The sequence below is a fragment of the Eutrigla gurnardus genome (assembly GCF_963514095.1).
Source record: "Eutrigla gurnardus genome assembly, chromosome: 6".
NCBI lineage: Eukaryota > Metazoa > Chordata > Actinopteri > Perciformes > Triglidae > Eutrigla > Eutrigla gurnardus.
This window is the reverse complement of record NC_139920.1, coordinates 26,941,788-26,966,978: the sequence shown is the minus strand read 5'-3', so window position 1 is coordinate 26,966,978 and position 25,191 is coordinate 26,941,788. Positions and strand designations below refer to the sequence as shown.

The window sequence follows — 25,191 nt, the reverse complement described above, 5'->3', positions numbered from 1 at the left end:
CATCAGTAGGCTACAACTAACTAAAAAAAAACTTGATATACAAATAAAATTTTTTTTTATAGTAATTATTATAATAAATGTTTTTTATTTACATTTGTATATAATTATTGTTATTATTATATTATAATAAGAGCTTGTAACAATTAACATAATAATATATTAAAACGCCCTCTTACAGTGAAATGTGTATGATTCCCGCTGCATGCAGGACTGTGACATAGCTCCTGCTTTGCTGTGATCAATTGATTAAACACAAAATGTGTTTATCTTTTATTAGTTTATTCAACATACACATATTTATGTGTTGATCGACAGAAATAAAGACTTAAGCACCACACAGCCACACTCTGAGCTGAAATGATAAAAAAACATAAATTTAGAAATATTTTTTCAAATAAAACTAAAACTTGTGACCCCTTGTGAAGATGATGAGCAACACAAGAACGCTTTTTTTCTTTGTTTATCGCATTACACATTTAATTCAAGCTTTACACCACAAGTGCTTTATATAATAATATAATATATACTGCAATATTAAAGTTATTCTAATGAAGGTATGCTGTTTTGAAATGAAGTCTAAATAGTACGTCAAGTTGGATGTCTTATCTTATGATCCCAGTGTGGCAAATGCAATCAACGGCAAAGACAGGGATGCATTTATAAAAACCACGAGCATCTTCTTCTCCAATACAAATCAGCTACTTTCTGGCTCAGAACACATAAAACCACTAAAGATCTTGTGGGGATTTGTCAGGGATGGGGGGTAGTAAATGGAAGATTCTGTATGTTCTGCTGGAAGACTCTGTGACGCAGGCCTTTTCTCATACAACGGCACTTTGTGATGTATTCTGATGGTTGTGCTCAATCAAAAAAGTCCTAAGAAACGTTTGAATGTTCCTGTGGTTATACAATATTTTGCCTTCTGGACGTCCTTGAACTTGGACACTTTGGAGCTGGATTTCTAAATTCTTAACATTTTAATTAGAGCACGTATGGATGGTGCAGGCAGGCTTAGTAAAAACAGATGTGCATGGTTTGATTTCATTCCACATGTTCAAAGTCATACTTTTATTTTGATAGTGCTGCACATCCTCCCCCTGTGAGGATGAGGAGACACTGAATACACTGAGATTGGATACAAACACTGCAACTTCCAGGTAAATTTCATTTAAACAAAAACATAAGTGCTACATAAACATTTCATAACAATATATATATTCCATAACAATGTATATGTTGAATCATATGATAAAATATATCAATTAATTCAGCTTAATAAATAATAAAAACAGTACAGCACTGAGATAATTAATACTGACATAACTGTTCATAAAATATCGAGACAACATATATCCCTGCTTTCAATTTAAAAGAGATATTTACAGTTTCAAAATGCACAGGCACACACACACAAACACTTGCATAGGTCATAGGTCACAAGAAGCAGATGGGTCCCAAAATGACAGTGATCTCAGGGACCTGGGGAGATAATGACCTCATTGCTACACCCAGATCTCTGACAGGAAGTAGCTCCATATCACCTCGATGCAGCTCCGTGCTGCCCCGAACCGTCACAACCACCTCCGCCTGCAAAAGGAATAGAGAGAAGAGACATAAAGAGTACATGTGTAGCCTAAAGTAGAACAAGAACATCTACCAACAAACAATGTCAAAACATTCACTCCTATGATTAAAGAAATGATTTTGTTTCCATATCGACATCATCAATATCGTCGTCTACGGTGCCCTTCAATATCTTTTTCTCTACTTCTTTTCTTGAGATGCCCTCTGCACACTGCTCTAACACTAGCATATTATATATAAAACATGTTTTACACTTACATGAAGCTGCTAAACAGACAAAAATTGTGTTTTTGACATCACCAAACATATTCTAATCTTACCTCACAGTCTTTCCTGGACATGGTGGTAAGGTGTGAAGTTATTTCTTTGCCAGAGTCCCCCAGGAAGTGAATAATCTTTTTGGTTGAGTTAACCGTTCCAGCAGTACAGGAGTGGTTTGCTGCACACTTCACAGTCATGTGCTGGAAAGACGTGTGGCTGTGTAATCGCAGAAACCTCAGCTGGACAACATCCACACCAGCGTACTCCAACTATCAGAGACAAGAGATCATATGTTTTAATCTGAGGGAAATGGCTCACTGATGTTAGATCTACTGAGTCACAAATGTGTCACCTTGTTTCCACCGTACAGCTGACTGAACCACTGGACAGATGTTCTCGATCTCTTCTTTTCTGGTTCCCAACTTAATTTAATCTAAAGAATAGAATATTAACAATATTTTAAAACCATTCGTTGTGCCATCTTATTGATGTATTTATAATAATCCAAAAAGTCTGAATAAGAGTACTATTCTTTCCCAGTAATTATCTTTACTCATTTAGACTGATTACGACACTAGAATTCTGCTGAAAAAAATGGCCTTTTAAGACATTTCAAGGTATTACAGTGGGAAAATGAGGGAATCCTATCTGAATAGCAGCGCTTATGTTGTAATGTATAATCATGGGATGAGATCTATCATTTATTGATGTAGTTAGAACAGAAGAAGAATAAGAAAGTGAGCCCTTTCCTCACGTAACACATTGCCAATGTGAACCCTCATATGTGGGAATGAGTGTACCTGAGACTGTAAAGGCTCAATGCAGGTTGTTCCTCCTGCGGTGAAATTACAGAACACCTTCATAGCATCATAGGGACAGCCTTGGTTCGGGTCCATGTAAAAGTACCCTGTAAAATAATTCATGTGAGTGTCTGATCAGACTAATTTGGTTTACAGTGTATTGTATTTACTCCTCAGAGCCTCACCGTCATTCAGATGCGGCTGAATGAGTCTGAGCTCGTAGCAGGTGGTGGCAGGGTCTTCTTTGGTTCCCTGGGGCCAGCTGAAGGATTCCTCAGACTCATCTACTTCAGACCATCTCCTGGACCTGGACCTGGGCTGTTACAGAGGAATCCATCATTCCATCGTTCAACAAACTATCACTCATACAGCATATATTTGACATTGTGAAAGAAAGCTTGCACCAACTTTCTGTTGTCCTTGACTTTGCTTCAGGAGGCCAGGTGTCTGTCTGGATCTTGGCATGTTTTTCTGTTTTGAACTTGTGCTGGGTCTTATTTTGACCCTCAGCTCATTTCCTTGACCTGGTTTTGAGCCCCGTCTTTGTGGAGGCCTGCGCTTGCCCGGTGCACCTGGTTTCCCCTGTGAAACAAATTACTTTGCTTTAAGAACATGGTACAAACGCCTTAGCAACTGAGCAGTATTCATTGCCATCACGCTTCAAATACATCATTAAAGTTTACTTTTTATGACGGTGGAGTTTGTTCAGACATTTGTTTTCATTCGTTTATTTGTATCGTGTGAGCAAAATGTCTTACTGGAGGTCCATGCTTGCCCTTCACTCCCTTTGGTCCTCTCTTGCCTTGGACACCTTTCATTCCCTGTAAAGGCCCAAACACATTCAGGCTCTGTCTGGAGATGAATAATCTCACTAATTACAATCAAGGTAATAATGGAACAAACTACAAGCAATGAAATGCTGAAGTTGACCATATCAGCTGTCCAGCAAAATACCTTTTTAACAAATATAAACTGAAAATTATAACCTCGATGTCAGGATGCTGTAAATTCTGGTTGTAGAGATTGAATAGAAATAAAAAAAGTCATATAAACAAAAAGTCACTCACCTTCTCTCCAGGCTGGCCCTGTAACAAGAACAGAACAGAAATAACTTCAGTAAAATATTTAAGTAACGTATTTTGTGTGATAGCAGAATGTCAAAGTAACATACTACACGTCCAAGGAAGCCTTTTCTCCCACGTGGACCACGAGGACCGGCATCCCCCTGTGACAATCAGTGACTTGATTAATAACTTAATACCTAAAAAACGTGAAAAGAAAAGTAAAACACAACTTACCAGCTTTCCTTTATGGCCTCTTTGACCTTTCAGCCCCTGCAAACCAGGATTCCCCTAAGATAAAGGTTAGAAATGTCTTAGACCAGCTGAAATTATGCCCTTTTTTTGCATTTAAATGATTTCTTCTTTAACAAACCTTTAGCCCAGGGGCCCCGATTGGCCCCACTATTCCCATGTCGCCTGGGAGTCCCTGTGGGTGAAGAAAAGAAGGACGATAATGGGTTAAAACTGCTCCACCCACCAACATTTACAGGATTCTCAACTGTGATTGTAATTTTTGTTAAAATTTGTCTAATTGTAAAGCAAAGCCAAGGCCAAACACGCTATCTGGTGATGTCATCAAAAGAGAAAAGTTATCGTGTCTCGGCTCCGCTACATAATAAGATGGGTTCTTCCTCGGCCCACGCTACACCCTTTCACTAAGTCACATGAAAACTGTGTCAGCAGTTTATCTGTAATCCTGCTGATGAACAAACAAAGTCAGAGGTGATAAATCTACAGTCCAGTCAACTGACAGTTTCAACATCAGCACATGATGATGTATACTGACCAGAAACAATATGAGAAAAATAGAAGAAGCATTCCTTACAGGAAGTATAGCTGTATGTAATAAGTCAGTAAAATCATATTGTTGTCTCATCCAGGCGAGGTGATGCGTGTCTTTTACCTTCAGACCAGTAATTGAAGACTCGCCCTTCTCTCCACTCAGTCCTGGAATCCCCTGTATCAAAACCAACAGTAATAGTAATTATACTGGAAAAACTATTACGTTAAGTGTATTGGTAATATTATTATCATGCTGCAGAACAAACTTGTATACGTTTGGCCCCATTGGTCCAGGCGGTCCCTGTTTCCCTTTTGGTCCAGCTTTACCCTGATAATAGGACATCATTGTTAAATAACAGCACTGTTAATTACATGAATGGAAATTATATATGTCCACAGTGAACATACCGTTCATATAATTATCATCTTAATTTAAATACATGTCATATTGTACCTTGAAACCTGGTGATCCAGTGTTGCCCCTGATCCCAGGAGATCCAGGTTTTCCCTACATTACATGTTTTAAATGTATTTAATATCCCAACATGCATATGTAGGTCAAACGAGAGCAGATATTTCTGAGGTTGTATTCCCATGGTGTTATGGTCCATTATCCATGTCTATTTTGCAGCTTACCATTTTGCCAGGCCTGCTAGGTTTCGCCGGAGGTCCTCTGAAACCAATGTCACCCTTTGGGATAAGCAGGGGAGGGACTGAATTTAGTAACAAGGTTGAAAAACAGACACAATTCTTGTATGAAACATTATTTACTTACTGGATCTCCTTCATTCCCCTCAACCCCCAGTAACCCATCCAAACCGCTGAGGCCCTGAGAACAAGACCACAAGACGAGGTACCAAAAGTCAACACACTTTTCACCTTCGGGTGATACGTTTGTATTTTATCCATCAAAAGGGATACTTGCAGGTTTTCCAGGTCGTCCAGCCGGTCCTTGTCTACCCGGCAGGCCTTCATCTCCCTAAAATTCAAATTTAATATCATCAGAGAAGCTGTCTGCATTAAGTGATGTGAAGTCTTAGAATATAATAAAACTCACAGTCTTTCCAGGTGCTCCTTTGTTTCCTTTTCTTCCAGGTTGGGCTCCGTTTCCCTTTATAAAGATATTATCTTCATTATGACTTTGTTGTTTTATTTGAGATTGTCATTTAAGCTGAGCAAAGGCTTCTTCTTACCTTTGGCCCAGGAATTCCTTTAAATCCTGAAGGGCCCGGAGGACCAGCAGGTCCGGGGAGACCTTTAGCACCTGGAGTGCCAATGAACCCAATCTTCCCCACTGACCCCTAAAAATACAGTCACATATAAATGATACCATAACATAAAAAACAATGAATGACCTAATTACAAAGGCTGAGAATTCAAAGAAAATACTTTTGAGTTCAAATATTCTATCTCACCATTGTGCCTCTTGTCCCATGTTCTCCTTTTACACCATTTTGACCTTTAATGCCCTGGAAATTACAGACAGAGAAATTGCGTCACTGTGGTTGCATCTTCATACGTACCATTACATATGCTGAACGAGTATTGCCCCACAGGGCACAACACATAATGACCATGTCTCCTTGGACGCCTCGAATGCCGTGCTTGCCTGTGTCACCGTGACTGCCCTGAATTGCACAAACACACAGCAGAGTCTGCATTAAATATATATTCAATGAAGCCCTTCAGGCAACACTTGCAGCACTGAAACGTTTCACTGCATCAGAATGAATAAATGGCACATTAAACCTTTAGTCCAGGGAGTCCAGTTTTGCCATCAACACCCCTCTTGCCTGGCAAACCCTTAGAAACACATGAAAGAACTGACATTAATTCAAAATGTATAATAAATTAATAAAACAATGAAACAAGATCAAGCCTAAAGTCAAGTCATATTTGTTTCGCATGGCTACCAATTAGTAAAAATTACTAATAAAATCTGACATCGCACAAGCTGAGACACTGCGGCTGCTGCCATCTAGTGGTGGAAATATTCAACATGGTGCATGCAACGGAAAACGTCATATTACACTCATAAAAGTCAACAATTTTATCATAGAAATAAGGTGTGGAACTTCTCTTTAAAATGATGTGGTAAATATGTTAATTTAACATAAAGTCTAAATATACATACTGGTGTTGATGGTCCAATTTGTCCAGGAGGACCTAATCTGCCAGGAGGGCCCTGAAATAAGAAGCCTTAGTGTTAATTATTAAATCAATATCAAATGAAATCAAATGATCTGAATCACAACTAAATATAGAATGCAAATATACATTTTAGGAACCACATGACACTCATTATGCTCCAAAGATGTGATAGAGATCTAACATGAAGCTCATCATGTGACTACTCATTAAACAGCATTATGACTGACAATCAAAGAATCCAAGTGTGTTCCTCACAGTGTGTCCCTGGAGCCCCTTCAGGCCTTTGGCCCCTTCTGCCCCAGTGTTGCCCCCTGGTCCGAATTTCCCAGGCACGCCTGATGAACCCCTGGAGCCCAGCTCACCCTGTGCAAGCATCATCATCATCATCATTTGCAGACTTTGACCACAGCATGTTATGAAGTCCAACATTGTGTCCGACCAAAGTGACTGACCTTGAGCCCTGGAACTCCAAGATTTCCTCTGTCCCCCTGTGAACCCCCGTATCCCTGTAAAAGACAGTTGATGTTGAAGAGCAGAGGGGACACGTTGTCCTGTTTGAATTGACACTTATTATATTCAGCACACTCCGGTGGGTGTCTGACGTCTATATTAATATTTTAAACATCAGTTACTGCAAGGCTGCCTTTGGATTCTGAGGATGACTCTGATGCATTCTCAGTGGAGAAACAGACAAGGATGTACATGACACTCTCCTGCGTCACACCATGTAAGTCAAAGGGGTTACAATATTCTAGTAAACTATACTTTAGAAATAAGTCCTATCCACCTGTTTCCCTGGTGGTCCCTTGGCTCCCAGTGGCCCTTGGTTGCCTCCGTTACCTTCAGCTCCTTTTGACCCTTTCTGTCCAGGAGAGCCAGTGTTTCCTTTGTCGCCCTGAAATGTAAGTGAAACAAATGTTTTCAAGGATGTGTGTTTTGGGGTTTATATTATTGAAGGGTGGGCTGGTTGAAATGGCAAGAGAAACATACCAATCCATATTCCTTAAGAGAATGACCCACAGTTTAGAAAATATAACAACAAGCTGATATTTACTCACAGATATGCCTTTTTGACCAGATGGCCCCTCAGGTCCCTTCAGTCCAACTGGGCCCTGAACACAAAACCACTGGGTTACTTGTACACATGATAAAGCACAACATCAGGCTAGGTCAAACCTCTTGACTGCATATACCTGCATGCCTGTGTTTTCTTTAGTGCCTTTGCATTCAGTTAAATAAGAAAAGACAAAAAAATCAAATCTGTGACAAACACAGTCTAATCAATCTACCTCCTCACCATCGAGACCAGCAATTCCCTCCAGCCCCAAAGCTCCTCTGGATCCCTGAAAAGATGACAGGAGCAACTGAGCGATGACTCATTGAACCTGATTGTTTCTGAAATGGTGGCACAGACTTCTCCATCACGATAAAGCAATATCAGGGGAATGTTCAGAGTTTCTCAGTAAAAGAAAGGCTTTACCTTATCTCCTTTGACACCAGCTGATCCAGATGATCCCTGAGGGCCATCTTTACCCTAAATGTGTCGAGAGAAAAGCAACAATTGCAAAATAATACTTCATATTCCTGCACGATCACATCTAGCAGCTAGTAGTACCTTTTGTGTACCACACAATAATAACATGTATAGCGTTTAACAAAACATATGCAACATATTGTACAACTTACTGTTCTAAATATTATACTAATTTCTGTGTGCGAATATAGCCAAAATATATTCAAAATGTGCAGCATAGTACAGTTTGTTGTCAAACACATATCCACCAAGCTCCAGTGAGCTTGTGTATGATGTAAAGTTAATACTTGATAAACTTACTGGATAGCCTGCAACTCCAAGCGGCCCGGCTGGACCTCGTGGGCCCTGGTCACCTGGAAGGCCACGGGGCCCAGCCTCACCCCACGGTCCAAAGTTACCCTGGATACCCTGGAGGAAAAAAGACGATGAAACCCTTTTGTTTTTTGTTATCAAGACATATTTTAGGTGAAGTCACGTTATTTGATTTCTCAAGCTTACTTTAGCTATGGTTCCCAAACAAACCGAAAGAGTGCACAAAGAAAAGGATGCCTGTGCAGCTCAAAAGGGGAATTTTAAACCAAGCAAATTCTGTAATATATCTTGGATTTGTTTGTATTTTTGTTGAAATGGAGAAAAAAAAGTGACAGAAAAGAAAGCACATCTTGGTTTTCCATTAAGCTTCTTCAAATTGTATCAAATGGGATGGTAGGAGACTCTCACATTGTCCACACAACATGTATTAGAGCCACTTTCTTCACATGGAAACATGTAAGTCATTGTCGGAAAATATTTCAATAATACAGAAGCTGCATGAATGAGGATGTAAAGGACTGAAGGAATTAATTAAATCATCTTACAGGAGATCCTCTGTATCCCCGTGGTCCAGGCATGCCCGTCTCACCCTGAGCACAGAAAAACAGTAATATTTTGACTTAAACGATTGATAACATTGACATAATTATATAAAATAACACTAATAGTATATAAAAATGTAGTAGTGAAACTAATAACAGGAAATAAGTCACTTACTGCACGGCCGTTTCCCCCCATTGGTCCCTCCTCACCTCTCTTACCCTTCATAACAAATACAAATAGATGAACTTAGCATTAGATTACAAGATATATCATGAGTGGGAACCAAGTGAACACATTTGTCCAACATGACAGAAAGATGCAGCCGTACATTCTGATTTAAATGGGAGTGCTTCCAACATGAAGCTTTCAAATAATAGATACCTTTAAGCCTTCACTTCCTGAAAGCCCTCCAGGGCCTTGTTTACCTTTAGCCCCCTAAAGAAAGCCAAGAGTCCATTAATCTCAACATTATCGTGGCTACATTTAAAATATTGTACTGTGGCACTGCAAGCTGAATTATTTTCAAGAGTTTGCACTGTAACATGTTAAAAAGCCAGATGGCGATGTTGTTGAACTCACTTTCTCTCTTGGTTTTCCTGGTTTCCCCTCCCTTCCTCTGCTGCCAGCTTCCCCCTGTCGTTGACACAAATGTACAGATATATTAATCAATATATTCCATCAGCTCCACATACTCACACAATCTTGAATGCTAAGTTAACTTCGGTAATGTAACCACAGGTGAATGCATAAATAACTGTTTCTTTCCAGCTTGTCTTCCATTCAACAAAAATGTTTGATGAGGAGAAAAAAAAAGTCCATCAACACTAACACTCTTCCCTACGGGTCCTTGGAGGCCAAGAGCTCCGGTCTTCCCAGGTAATCCCTGTGGAAAATATTAAGTAGAGTAGCAGTTATCCATACGTGGCACTATAAAGCAAGCAAATGTGCTCGTTCAGTGTTTATTATAGAGATGTATCTCACTTTTGGTCCTGAAGGTCCTGTGTCCCCACTCATTCCATTTGCACCAATGGGTCCCTGATAGAAATATTAGATATTAGATATGTGATATGTGGTGATATTAGATCACCACATATCTGTACTTATTCGGTGTCACTACTTTAAAGGGATAGTTCGGCATAAGTTACTGCGTATGAAAAAAGAAATACACTACTTTGGACGAAGCAGGCAGTAAAACACATTTTAACCTAACACCTAAAACAGGACCCAGCCAAAAAAAATCAATATTGGTTGAAATGTATTAATTCAGAATATTTTCCTGTTTACCACCTGCCTGGATCAGTTAGTGTTTTTGTATGTGTCATGCTGACTGTCCTCTACTGTAGGTAATACACTGACTATGGATGAGTACCTAGTACTAGTATTTTAGTACTCTAAAACATCCAAACTATCCCTTTAATAGCCCCACTGAAGAGCAGTTTTTATTTAAAAGTGCTCTTTTAAACTTATACAATTTAATTTAAACTTATACAATATATATTGCAGCTGGCTGTTTGAGCTTCCTAATCTTGCTACTGTATATGAATATAATAATATCTCAATTATTACCAACTCCATCGCAAAAAAAAAAAACATATAAACTGTCCAACATACACGACATTTAGTAGAGAAGCCTTTCTTCTCTGGAGGCCATCGCTACATTTACATATACAGGGAGTTTATGAACTCTATGAGAAGATGTGCGACTGGATGTCACAAATATGAATGTTTACATATTTTTGGTTATTCTTACCAGTGCTCCAAGAGGTCCATCCTGTCCACCGTGACCTAAATGACCTTGAAATCCCTAAGATGAGACACAGATAATATGACATGTTTTGTTTTTGACTGTTTTGTTACTTAAAATTATGAAAATATTACTTGACAATATTTGACAATATATTTATATCATTCTGATCACCTTCAGGCCTTTAGGTCCAGTTTCCCCGGGGACTCCAGGCATTCCCTACACAGAAGGTTTACATATATAAAACACATTACCTCACTCACATATATATTGCCATCAATTTGAGTGATACAATCTGACATTACACGGACGTATCCTTTTGGATAGACATATTATTTTATAAATGGGAAATTAACATTTGAGATTAGCTTGTCAGGTTATCATCAATTGACATTATGATTTTTTTATTGTCTACACTCCATTAAATGACTTGTATTATGAAAAAAAGAGAGAATAATAGTCACAGAAGGACAGAATAATAAGTGTAGCCACATAGGAACCTTAATACCAGGTTGTCCTTCACGTCCTCTCCCTCCAGACTTTCCCATCTCTCCCTGCAAACACAAAACACAACCGCATCAGTCGTGTGGATTTAGCACAAAGACAAACATTAAAACTTAATCTCCACTCACTCGTACTCACCATTGGACCTGGCATCCCAGAAAATCCTGCTCGTGCTTCTCGACCCTTTGAGAGGAATTTTACCATAATTAATCAGCACATGTTATCCATTCCAGGACTTCCCACTCTGTGCTGTTTGGAAATATTTCCAAATTTAAATGATAAAAGTGACACAGAGGATCAGCTGAGACACTGTCACTTGAAAAAGGATATACTGACACCTGTGGTGACTCAGTATCACCTATATTATATATATTGGTGTATATTTGGTGTACATTTCTCCAAACAATTCCATATATATATATTTTATGTTGTAGCTACATATCAATGACTAATGAATGTGAAGCTAGTATTTTGTATATTCAACAGAAATATTCCTCTTTCATAAAATTTCCCCCTTGAATGAATTAAAGTAGTATCCAATATTCATCTTTGTTCTACCTTGTCACCTCGAGGTCCAGGAGCTCCTTGAATCCCGTTTGGCCCTCGATCTCCCTACAAATAAAATACACATATATACATGTATCCAATCACAAATATGCACAATTTCACAAATACTTATTTTGAAAGAGAAATCCAATTTTTCAGCTTCCTAGAGACCCACCTTCAGTCCATCTTTTCCTTGCTTCCCTTGCTCCCCCATGATGCCATCAAAGCCCTACAACCACGAAGGCAGGTATTATCACAACCACCCCTAGCACCGTTAGTGAATGATATGTCTTCATTCATCACGTTTATACAGAGAGTCCCACTCCTTCTGGTGTCCTTATTTCAGGAAACATATGTACGCCAATGGCGAGAGAAAATCCTGTTTGAACTGTACCACATATAATGTAATGTATGAAGCCAATTTAAAAGATAGTTTTGCACTTCAAGAAGTTGTATTTTGCTGAAATAGAAGATGGTGAAATATGTAATTAGAAAGACTACACACCAAAAAGTGTGAGTAATGATGGCTCTCGCTGAAGCTACAGTGGTTGTGTGTTTCGTACCAGGCGAACAAAAAACCAACCAGAAGACTTAATCTCTATTTCACTCACACTGGATCCAGGAAGTCCTGGTGGCCCCGTTGGTCCCCCAAGTCCCTCATGTCCTGAAGGGCCTCGACGCCCCTTAACTCCTTGTTTACCTCGTGGTCCTGGAGGTCCCTGTGGACAAACACAACAAGAGGTTGAACGGATTCACGTCAGTTTAACTGGTCCATAAACTGATCAACAGTCAAGTGAACAGACAGATGGGAAAGATCAAACTCACTAGGTCTCCCTTGAACCCTGGATCACCCTTCTCCCCTCGCTTGGCTTTAGATCCCTGGAAGACAAACACACACAAACACACACACACCCACACACACACACACACACACACACACACACACACACACACACACACACACACACACACACAGATAGAGAACACCTGCACATTTAGCTCAGTCAGGAAGTAGTTGTTCCAGTATAGCTGCATATGGTTAAGATCATTAAATATTGCCATAAATTATAATTGAATTAAAAGGAAATTGCTTTAAGTAATCTTACGGGATCACCTAAGGGTCCAGGCTTCCCTGGATTCCCATTGGCTCCCTGAAACGAGAATGAAAAAGCATATGGCCAACATGTCCAGCACATTCGAGGTGATATCGTCTTTAGGAATTAATGTTGTTGTGCAGACGGTTTGGTCTTGTTGTCATACATTCAGTCCAGGAGGGCCAGGTTCGCCTATGTCCCCTTCATCTCCTGGATCACCCTGGTGGAACACACACCGCCCCAAACAAAATGACCATAAAATGATGGCTGTGGACTACTGCTGAATGTGAGGGGGTCCCCTTAAAATGTACTCACGTGGTCTCCTTTTGGACCCGGAGGTCCATCTGTTCCTGGACTTCCCTGTTAGAAAACAAGATTCAAGTTGTTTTCTTTATTCATAATTTTTCTGTATTTATGTGATAAAAAAAGAGACAGCCACTACTATTCCAACCATCTACTTTGTCAAAACATTTTTGGAATTACTCCAAAGGAAACTACCACGTTACTGTAATTGCAAACCAACTTATAACACAGTGACTCTGATTATGACACTGAACAAACTAAGTATACGGTTCTATAGAATCAAAAAGGTATTGTTATACCTGAGGGCCACGGACACCAGGAAACCAAACCGCTCCATCAGGACCAGGCTCGCCCTGAAGCAAATGTATGTTCCAGGTTATATACAGGTGAGTAAATGCCATTAGCTTATCACTCTCTGTAAGAAAGAGTGCATCTGTCACCTGTGGTCCGACTGCTCCTCTGGCACCCATTTCACCTTGATGACCCTGAGAGTTTAATGTTGTTACCAAAATATCTTTTTATTACTCTATTTTTATTACAACCTGAATAACTAGTTGTGAACTTACCGGGGGTCCTCTAACTCCAAAGACACCTTTTACTCCTCTGGGGCCCATTTTTCCCTGAGCAGAGGAAAGATTAATGAATGCACGTCTCATTCCTTACCTCAACATCTTTATCAATTTTATATATTAAGATATTGTCGAAGTATGTTGTGTTGGAAAACTTACAGGTGGGCCTGGTGGTCCACCAAAGCCTTGACTGCCAATCTCTCCCTGAAAACAAACATCAGTGTTTCAAACAAGAACTATGTTTGTATTTATATTATAAGGAACCATAGATGTGAATCTGATGATCAAGATGGAGTCCATCCATCCATCCATCGTCTACCACTTATCCTGTATTCAGGGTCACACTCACACTCACATTCACACCTACAGCCAATTTAGAGTCATCAATGAACCTATCCCCATCCTGCATGTCTTTGGACTGTGGGAGGAAGCCGGAGAACCCGGAGAGAACCCACGCTGACACGGGGAGAACATGCAAATTCCACACAGAAGGAACCCTCGTCCAAACCAAGAATCGAACCCGGGACTCTGTCGCTGTGAGGCGACCGTGCTACCCACTACACCACCTTGCAGCATCAAGATGGAGTCCATTTATGTAATTATTATTTATTCAGATAACTGTCACCCAGTGAGTTGTCTGACACTGACCGTGGGTCCTGATAGTCCTAGAAAACCAGGAGGACCCCTGGCTCCAGGCAGTCCCTGAAAACATAGGACAGTTCAGATGTTGCACTTTATAATGACATCATAATGACGTCATGAAAGGTACTGTCATGATATAGTAAAGTAGTTTGTACTTACTATGTAGCCAGGGAGACCAACGACGCCTCTGACTCCTTTATTTCCCTGGATGCACAAATAGGAAAATCAGAATCACACACACCAGCTTTCTACTACTAAAAAAAAAAGGTGTGTGTGTGTGTGTGTGTGTGTGTGTGTGTGTGTGTGTGTGTGTGTGTGTGTGCGTGGCGGAATCTGACCTTGTTCCCTTTTTGTCCTCGGTTTCCCTGCGGTCCAGCCTCCCCATGATAACCCTAAAGACAGAGAAATAGGGCTTCAACAAATAACTAGAAACAAAAACGCTCTACTTCACAATAGAATACCCAACACTTCTGTAAAACCCAGTGCTGGCAATTTGAAGTGAATGTGAGCAAGTAAAATAGTGTCAGGTCAAATCTGACAGACAGACATGTATTTAGACCTCCATAATTTTAGTCCCCATTACATTAGAAGTCCAGGCCACTCTTACCCACTCACCCAGCTCCCCTTTGCTGCCCCTTTCTCCTCTGTAACCTTGGGGACCCTATGGGGGGCAAGCACAAAGAACAGGATTTCATTGACATGTTGACATGTATGGGTGAATATGACATAACTAACTATAAAAAGACACATTTCTTACAATTATGAAAATACACACATATTTTACATGTCTCTTACCTGTTCTCCAGGTAAGCCTGGAGGGCTCAGATCAGCGTCCTTTCCTGGCGTCCCGTCTTGTCCAGGTCGGCCCTCGGGACCCGGCAAACCTTGTGGTCCAGGAATGCCCTTAGGTATAACACAAATCATAAAATATAGTACACAGTTCTGTACCATATGCTGGTCCATACTATCATACTGATAGTGTGCTTGTAAAACAGATTGAGTAGTAATGTCTGTAGGACATTGGAGACTTTGTAGTGAAAATGTCTATCCATGTAGTTCTATAGTCAAAATCATCCAGTAGTTATGAGTTCAATGTGGAGTTTCTGTCACAAGGACTGTTGCTACTGTAATAATGGACATTACATGAAGACCAGAATTGTCTTTCTAAATGTCTGACACTTGAAGAGGTGTAAATAAAATAACAGATTGAAGTAGTCTGTTATGAAGTGATCCTATTATTTAAAATGCAAAGCCTCGCTTTCGACTCTGATAAGATGCAAATAAAGTAGAGATACCTACAATTTTCCCTTGAACTCCTTTTGGTCCTTGCTTCCCATTAATTCCAGGTGGTCCCTGGAAAACAAAAATAACCACAGGAGTCCTTTTACAGTGTCCCTTCATTTGGTAATGTCATGATAAAGTGGAAGAAGAAAACTGTTAAAACGTCTTTTCAAGAAATCCAACACTTTTGTCTACTTACAATAGGTCCAGCGTCTCCAAGAGGTCCAGGAGGCCCCGGAGGACCCTTGAGTTTCTGAAGATAAAAACAGACTCAGTCACAACATATCCTCATGGTATATCAGTATAGTACATGTTTGTTTACTTCTAACCCTAGAATGAATTTACACTGTAAATAAAGTGATAATGTTAAGTATGTTGCAGCTGAGCAGTATTTCGACTAACTTGTGAATGTTAAAACATGTTATGTGCATTATTTTTTCATCAAATGCCTACCGGCCAGGAAGAAATCAGCTTTTTATAGATCTTCTTTTTCTGCAGGGATATGACAAACAACAACAAAATATTATTTTTAGATTGTAAACCTCTTAAAATCTATAAAAACTTTCAAAACAATAACCCAAACATGAATTATCAGTAAAAAAAGATGAACTAAACTGCCAAAATTACCACAATAATGTTAAGATAAAATAAGTTCTTATTAAGGGCTGCGTGTTCCTTCTGGGTACTCCAGCTTCCTCCCACAGTCCAAAGACATGCGTGTTAACAGGATTCATGCAAGATCAATAATGGTTGGAAGTATTTATCAACGTGGCAATACCTTTATCTGGTTTAGATAGATGGTTCTGATTAGATAGTTTAAGATTAAATACATTGAGGTGGCTAGTCCAACATGCAAAACATTAATACATATATGAATACATGTGTAACAATATGACAGATACTATAATACTACTCATACTCCAAAACTGCGATTTTATGATAAATATACAAACGACCTGTAAAACAGGCAGAATACTGTATGTGTTTTCAGTAATTTGATATATATTGTAATAAAATTACTTATTTCACCAATCTAAACTCAAAGTATGCAGCACTAAGGAGTGAGTAGATACTGGGTCAGAGCTACAACCTTTACCTTGAAAGCCTCCCACTCTTCCTCAGACGTTTTAAACACAACAATGGCAGGTATCCCAGCAGGACCGATGGGGCCAGAATATCCTGTCCGCCCAGTCCTGCCCATAATGCCTTGATAACCCTGAGAGGACAGAAAACAATATGTACTTTGGATGTAGAAACCTTTGAAGTCCAAAATCTGTCCTTTTCCATCACAACTGATCATTGAGGGCTTCATTAAGTCATTTTTGACCACTTTAATGCAGAATAACTTCACAAAAAACAGACAAAAACAGCCCTGAGATATAAACTGCCCTTGGGGGTATTGTGTCATTTGGCTTCAGTAATGTTGAGGTTAATAGCTTAAGAAGATTTCAAAGCTGGGTAATCTTGAAATTAATATTAAATCAGCCCTCAGAAGCTTAAAATGTGTTTACAGAAATCACTTAACATGGCACCAAAAGTGTGCGTAAACAGGACACTGTTCTTGGTTTTGTTTGGTTTCAGTAATTTTGACCATTGAACGGTTTTTATGAGGGCTCATATGTTTCATTGATTAGTGATACTGTTGATTTATGCAGAGACCTTATGTGTTCCTGTGTGTAAATACACATAGGATCTTAACATGAATTGAGAATAGGATTTACCTGTTGCAATACAAGACTAGGAAAACGACAAGCTGGTAATAAAATAAAAATAATATCCTTTGAACATACAATTTAATTTATTAATTTATTGACAATGAAATAAACGAGTACATGGAACAACTATACTACTAAGAAATTACATAAATAATAATTTAAAAAAATCTCCCCCTAAATTAAACTAATTAAGTCTTTAATAGACATCTGGTTAAGCTGCAATTCAGTTTAGATTTTACTGTGGTTTTGTTTCGACAGAGAAAATTTAACACACAGCTGTGACCAAAAGTAAACGTTTTAAGATAGTTTTATTCAGCTAAGCTAGCAAGTAAAAATGATGGCTAACATTTAGCTAGCTAACACAGGGCTACATGAGCATCTTATTTACTCATATATCCTTCAAAATACCTGACAAATGTAATGTTAATTTTCACTTACTTCTTATCTGTGGTTTGGTTGACCAACTTCTGAGAAAAATGTCTGCGTTTTTACGTAAACTTGCTGAATAGACACTAGCTTTACATCGTAACTAACGTTAACCACGTCAACTGTCTATGATGCCTTCACGTGGCATCGGAATTATTGTAAATACGAGTTGCCGACCCGGAACGGGCCCTCAAATCGTAATTACGAGTGGGAAACTCGGAGATACCCGAGTATCCAGAACTTTTCAACATGGTAGAGACGAGGAAAGATTCAGTAATGGATGGTACGTATTTTTTTTATTTTTCAACAGTCCAGCAAGTATGAGCTGTTGCTTGTTTTGAATTGTATGTATTTTATGAGATATTTCTCGTTCTATCCATAGCTAATGGCTAATCGTCTGCGAGGTGGGTGCAAATTTAGCTTACGTCCGCCATTTTTTTCCAATTCGTCCCGACGACAAAGCACTTGAACATGACATCTCGTAATTTCGACTTTACAATTGGGAAGTCGGATCTTCCGACCAGCACGTGAAGGCAGCAATAGGCCATTAACCGTTTATCCCTCACTTTTAGCCGTCTATTAGCAGTGTATTACTATTAGCTTGCTAGCTATGTCAACCATTTGTCATTTTTATTTAAAATGTTTATTCATAAACATTATTAAGATAACTATTTTTTGCATTTAGCTTCAACATTAATGTTACATTACCTTCAGTTAACTATTTTAACTGTTTTAACCTCAGCTAATCCATCACTTTTAGCCATTTTTTTCAACTGCGTGCTTGCTTGCTAGTTTTTACCTTCAAAAATGATGTTAAATTCCAATTTAATTTCTATAGCCGATATTTGTTTTTCCCATTGACCCCAAAGCAAATGCAGAAATACTACTTGGGTAAAAGTACAGTTTCAATATGTTCTGATTCAATGTTGATACTAAAAAGACTCCCTGATTGAGGTTATATTTAATACATACTTTGCCCTGATTGAGGTTATATTTAATACATACTTTGTCTCCTTTAGGTCCTGGTGGTCCTGATAGCCCAGGTGAACCCTGTAACCCCTGATGAGAAACACAGGAGGGACAATTAGATCTGGATAATCATGACGAACAAACGTAATGTACTGTAACCCATTAGGACTTATTGATAACGTTTCGGTAGGATGAAAAACGGAGTCAAACTTTAACTGTGCTGCTCATCCCCTTGACAGAAGACTGTGTCACATGAAGCTACATTAGAATGTCTGAATTCTGATTGATCTAATGTTTATTTTTTGTGATATCTTTGAATTCATGGTATGAAAACACTGTAGAAGGTCTACAGAAGGGTTACAGTACCACCGTTTAGCCAGAGGAGGGTGACGATGGCATTCACTGAAGAGACTTCCCCTCCCCTCTACCACACACACACACACACACACACACACACACACACTTGCATAGCTATCTAGGTGCTAGAATTGACACAGATATATGTTGCCATCTCAGTCATCAAATCTGCTCCACGCAAACTCAATTTCATCCAAGGTCATGACACAAAATGAGATGAGAATATCACACGGATGTGATTAAAATGCCCTCTTTGGTCTGTCTATGCATTTAGAATGTTATTAACACTCTATCCTCAGTGTCACTGTGAATACATCTCACACTTAAAATATACCAACCAAACCCAGCTTCACTCAGGTACGGCTAAGTATGAAGTATGTCTTACCCTGATCCCAGGTCTTAATCCTGCCCCGTGGCTTCTGATTGTGTATGTCGGCGCCTGATCGGCTGCTTTAACAGGAGGATCCGTTCCTGATTGGATGAAGGAGTCTTCGGTGTTGGACTGGGGGATCCCATCAGGTGAGGAGTGATTATAATCCTCAGAAATGTCAGTGTCGTTATCATAACTTTCTTTTTCCATCTCTGCATGTCTTTGCAACTCCTCCTCCTCCTCCTCCTCTTCTGAATCTGTCTTGTCTCTGCCCGTCTCTGTCCCACTCCCCTGCTCTCCACCTGGAAGTTGTCGTTGTTGTGGTGATGTTTCTGTTTTGGGCAACTTGTCCTCTTTTTCGCCCATCTCACCGACCATGTTCCTGCTACTTACTGCTTCTCTGCTTTGTAGCGTGGGAGTTAAAACTCTCTCCTCAGTGACGTTTCCCTCTGTGTGTATTAAGTGTTTAGCCGGTGGTTCTGCTGAAACTGGAGGCGTAACCAGTTGTGGCGATGCCTCCTGTCTCGCCTCCCTTGCTCCTCCTTCAGGTGAAGGGTGCACGCTGGAAGTAACAAACCCTGATTCTTTTATGGGCTCTGAGATAAGAGTAGATCCGGTGGAGAAAGATATCTCTGCACTTGCAGCTTCTGCATCTCCGGATGAGACTCCTGGTGCTGTGGGGTTCTCAGGTTGAACTTTAAGGCTTGTAATGGCTGGTTCAACACTTTCCAACGTGGATGCGTCAATTGGTGTGGAGCCCTCCTCTGCTTCAACGAACGGCGGATGGACTTGTCTGGGGTTCTGGACCGTTTGAAGTGTGTGGACAGAAGGAGTCCTGGTTATACTTCCTCCTGTGCTCCACAGGTCCGTCATTGCCCCAAATATGTCGTGGTGCCCTTTAGAAAACTCCTCATCTCCAGTCAGAGAGGGAGGCTGTGGTTCAGCATCTCCGACTTGATGTACCTCCGTACTCACAGCTGTTGATTTGTCCTTTTCTCCGTGGGTTGAGCCTACATTCTGAGTATCTACGACCTCTGAATCAGGATGTGACTTCAGAGGGGAAGTGCTGCTCGCTGGATCCAGATCTGGGGTCACCTCAGTGGGATGTAAAGTCATGCCTTGTGGGGGTCCGGGTGATACTCTGATCCCAGGCTGATCAGGACCTTCATCTGGAAGTGTAAACTCCTGGCAGAGATTTACATTAGAGAACATATCAGCCAACATGCACAGTGTATGCTGAGCTCCTTTTTAAGCCTCCTTTTTACAGTCTTAACAAATAACAGAGATATGCAGGAAATGATTGTTGCAATGAGGCTGTGAGAGATTATTAAAGACCGTACCATCAATACACCAACCCCCGGTGTTCTCACTAAGACTAACTGTTATCTCCCTGAGCTGCCTATTAGTTTTATTGTTTTTATTCCAAAATCTCCACCGAAATTCGACCTGTTCACAAAGATAGACTTTGACTGTGGCTGAGATCAAATTTATAATCATAACAGTGTAACCATGTTGGACTAATTTACCCTGAATTCTCAAGAAATCAGCCAGTATAAATATCCCCTGTGTAGGTGTGCCAAACCTCTATAATATGGTATGTTTAGTGATTAAATATAACACAAAGTATAATATATTTTGGATGCAACGGCAATAAGAAGCAATCCATTTCTAGATATATATTTATTGGCTGTTCTCACCGTGCCTGTATGTTAAGTTTATATGGAAGCAGACGTAAACCTCGTTACTAAAAAGGTGTTAGGAGCTGCAGTATAGTGTGTTGTTGGTACCTGTGTGTCTGTCGGAGCTGAGCAGGTGCTGCTGTGATCTCGACAGCGCTGCTCTGCTGCTGTTTGGTCTCCGAAGACAAAGATCCTCTGCTGGATGGAGCCCTGAACACACGGGAGACAGAAGGTGACCGATTTAACCCTCAAGCTTCACTTTAAAACGTTGCTCTTTGTCTAAGACAACAAAAATATTAACTTTCCTAAAACGGCGATTAAAAAATACTATATATTATGTTGTTTTAAACCAACAACAGTTCTGATAACTACCAATAAACATTCATTTCCAGAATGTTAGCCCTAGAAATGCCAGTTTGTATGTAATGCCACTATTGTTTTTATGAGAAGAAAAAAAGGGAAATAGCGATGAAATAACATGCATTTTGCCAAGACTCCAAAATGTATGCTAAATATATTAACACAGCCAATATTAGAAACTCCAAAAGCCAAAAATTACATTTTATTTGTACTGTATGTGCCTGCTTTTATTCTCCCGCGAGGAGAAGTTGAGGTCAGAAACATTCAAATCATACACAGCTTTCGAGGTTGCTACAATGTTGTCCTGAACTTTTATAACTTTAAAACTAGAGTGCCGTTTAAATTACCATAAATTAAAGATGATTGAATTGATGATTTTAAAATATATTCATATGATTTTCCTGGCCTCTGCTCCCAAACGTCTAACTCTGCTATCGATCGGCCATTTTGTTTTCACACTTTTCATTCAGAGAAAGTGAAGAAAAAAAATGAGCAATGGAGATAAAATGTACTTTTTGTTTTTCTCCCCTTTTTTGAAATTGATTTATTGTTGATGTATGAGAGGAATAATAAAAGTAATAGAAAGTAATTTTGCAAGCAACCATAATGTGAAAAAAGCTTTAATGACCAGGCCTGAAATGAAATGAGTATAATTTAATTTAGTCATAACAATAAACTGTCAGCAGTCAACATTTAGCACTAAGTAAGTTGATCCACTGTTTTGTAAGTAAAGGATGAAGGGTGACAAAGGCAGTGACATTTTCTATTGCATTTATGGGATTTACTCGTTGATGTGAAAATCTTCTCCTGCCTCTCATCCTCTCACATGCACATGTAAGAACCCCTCAAACGAGACGCAGAAATATTTGAACTGCTGGTGAAACATGTAAATCATAAAGAAACCAACAGCAATGCCCTTAAAGCCCATTAAATGCAACAGATAAGAGAAGCTTAGAAAACTAGAAAGAGCACAACTAAAGGTAACAATTCTAAATCATCTCGAGGTCATTAAATGCTCTGAATGATTCACTTTTTTTTAGACATTAAACACGTTTTTCAAAGCCCTTTACATTCATAATTTCTATAGATATTTAAAATCTAAACAGACACAATCAATCCAAAGATGCAGACAATCAGACTTACGTAGCTCAGGAGCAGCAGAACCACCACAGCACCCTGCATGGCTTCTGATCACGGCGACTCCTGGACTCCTCTGACTCTAGCTGCCCAACACACTTCATGGGTTCATGGGCTGGACTCAAAAAACACCCCCACCCCTCCCTGGAGGACTGACGGAGCACGTTTACAGCCCGGAGAGACCAAGCGGGACACCCAACGTCTCATACAGACACACATCTACTCTCACATACTTATCTCTGCTGCCTTCTGTGGACTCGAGATGAGCTTCCTCATCTCATCAGCCTGATGCTCACTCACAACTTCATCAATCCACACAAAACACTTGCATTTATAGATTCATCAGCTCAGGAGTTACTGCAAGTAAGTAGCAGCTAAAAGGTTTACTGTTTCCCCTCTTTTTCTAGAGAATGTTCCGTAAAAGAGAACATCAATAGAGCGTTAACAGAGATTCAATGTGTTTAAAGTGATTACACCCCTATTTTAATTTGTATTAAAAATGAACCGACTGATGATTAAGTCATGCATAATTTGCCATTGAACTTCACTTTGGGCCCTCCCTCCTCCGTCTGTTTTTGGTCAGGGTCAGGAGGTGAGGTCTGCAGCGCAGGTGAGGAATGTGACATGAGGATTAGAAGAGCGAGGGGCTGCTGCCCGGGGACGGCTGCGTCGGGTGGGGTTTACTGTAAAGGGTGTGTGGTGAGCGTGAAGCTCCTCCCAGCAGCATCAGGCCTAAAGCGTTGATCTGCGGTCCCAGACCAAGACGCCAGGGGGTTCTTTCCTGTAGACAGCAGTCCAGATATCTGGACCATCACACACAGCAAACATGGCCAGTGATTAGGTGATCCAGATACAATACATCGTCCTCTCTGATAGACTCACCACACCCAGCAGTGATGTCACACCCTGGAGTACGTCATGGCAGCAAGGTGAGGACTTAAACTGATGGGAAACACGAGTGCTATATTTATTTTATATATTTTTAATAGGCAGACTTGGTCTATGTAACTTTTGCATGATTTTCAGTGGAGGGTGTCACATTTGACCTCATATCTTATATTTTCTAATAGAAATAACTCAAAAGGACTCATTGATTCAAGCAAAGTAGGTCAACTTTGTTTGAGAACTAAAGTTTTAGTGTTGTGAATTTTGACCCCAATTAATTGGTCAAAAGGTCCAAATATTTGTTTTCTTTTATACTCTGTATGACACATTCAGTGGCGGATGCTTGCTTGTGAGTCGATACATCTTCGTCTGTGGTTGTGTGAGTGTATGTGTGCTTGTGTGTGAGTGTATATGTGCTTGTGTGTGTGTGTGTGAGTGTATATGTGCTTGTGTGTGAGTGTATGTGTGCTTGCGTGTGTGTTTTCTCACTCAAAGTGTTGTTCCCGGACGCTGACGACAGTGAAGAGTCTTCGCCCCCACCTTCAGCTGAAAGGGCTCCTCCCCTTCCTGCACTAAAATAACCGACAGCGGCGTCTCCTCTGACCACCGCTGACCCAGATGCAGTCATCTCATCTGGAAACCTGTCACGTAAACGTTAGCACATTCACAACTAAACGTACACATACGGACACTCACACACTCACAGTCAAACACACACACACACACACGCACACACACTCTTACACATGCACATTTTCACGTGATCATTCACTGGACAGTTGTGAGCTGAGAATTCAGAAAAGTGTGGATTTTAAACCCGTGGTTGTGTTGTGACAGAGAGACTGAAGAGTTCACCAGTGGATGTAAATTGTGTCACAAAGCTGACAGGTTCAGACGGCATTAGTACCCTGTGTGTGTTTAAACAGCCAAGGTCAAGTTTAACAGCGAACCCATCAGCTAAACCCTACAGCCCACACGTAATGGAAAGAAAAATCATCCTAGATAAACAGGTTCACCGCCGTCACGCATGACCTTGTCAGCTCCCCGACCATGAAAAATCACCTTTTGTTGTAAAAGATATGGATGTACGGCTCAAGTTAAGTAGAGATTGTGTGGAAATTGGAAATATTTTGTCTGATTTTCAACATTTTATGTGAATTTGAATCATGAATGCATTATTGGGCAATGTAACATGAATAAAAATCCTGACATGGCCTTGTAAGAAACACATCTTCTATTAAAATGTTATTAATGTGGAGAGGGGACGGCCTGAAATGATACTTCAATATGATATATTATAGTTTCTCCTCTTTCTTTTTCAGGTGTATTAATAGGAGGTTTGTAGAGAAATCTTAGCGCATGTATTTTTATGTATATATGAAATGAAAAGTAGTGTAAGGGTAGATGTCTTATCTCTATTGTGAAATATCTTAAAAAGGCAAAAAAATCTCTAAAAACATTGGATAAATAAATAAATAAAGGTAGTAATATCAGCCAGTACAGAAAAGACAAGTGATCTCTCTTTAATGGTCCTTTGCACAGATATGTAAACACTTATTTTGTAGTCAGACAGGCATCATG

The 25,191-nt window shown here is 39.8% G+C and overlaps 1 protein-coding gene across 1 annotated transcript; it reads right to left on the bottom strand.

Moving 5' to 3' along the window:
• Positions 1 to 1,408: 1,408 nt before the first annotated feature.
• Positions 1,409 to 22,770, bottom strand: LOC311014465 (uncharacterized protein; the record flags this gene model as incomplete). Its single annotated transcript, XM_084011087.1, has 60 exons — positions 1,409 to 1,587; positions 1,905 to 2,114; positions 2,198 to 2,278; positions 2,646 to 2,752; positions 2,831 to 2,963; positions 3,054 to 3,227; positions 3,404 to 3,466; positions 3,713 to 3,730; positions 3,817 to 3,870; positions 3,944 to 3,997; positions 4,080 to 4,133; positions 4,611 to 4,664; positions 4,764 to 4,817; positions 4,944 to 4,997; positions 5,126 to 5,179; positions 5,265 to 5,318; positions 5,400 to 5,468; positions 5,547 to 5,600; positions 5,683 to 5,790; positions 5,905 to 5,958; positions 6,064 to 6,117; positions 6,239 to 6,292; positions 6,624 to 6,674; positions 6,896 to 7,003; positions 7,093 to 7,146; positions 7,428 to 7,535; positions 7,699 to 7,752; positions 7,930 to 7,983; positions 8,121 to 8,174; positions 8,475 to 8,582; positions 9,032 to 9,076; positions 9,859 to 9,912; positions 10,011 to 10,064; positions 10,780 to 10,833; positions 10,948 to 10,992; positions 11,282 to 11,327; positions 11,416 to 11,460; positions 11,836 to 11,889; positions 12,435 to 12,542; positions 12,665 to 12,702; positions 12,930 to 12,974; positions 13,084 to 13,137; positions 13,233 to 13,277; positions 13,520 to 13,573; positions 13,661 to 13,705; positions 13,787 to 13,840; positions 13,949 to 13,993; positions 14,438 to 14,491; positions 14,591 to 14,635; positions 14,770 to 14,823; positions 15,039 to 15,092; positions 15,227 to 15,334; positions 15,731 to 15,784; positions 15,912 to 15,965; positions 16,166 to 16,204; positions 16,809 to 16,928; positions 18,859 to 18,912; positions 19,565 to 20,734; positions 21,337 to 21,438; positions 22,732 to 22,770. 60 exons carry the CDS (start codon positions 22,768 to 22,770, stop codon positions 1,435 to 1,437), a joined length of 5,187 nt encoding a protein of 1,728 aa, XP_083867213.1. The 3' UTR covers positions 1,409 to 1,434.
• Between the last annotated feature and the right edge of the window lie 2,421 nt (positions 22,771 to 25,191).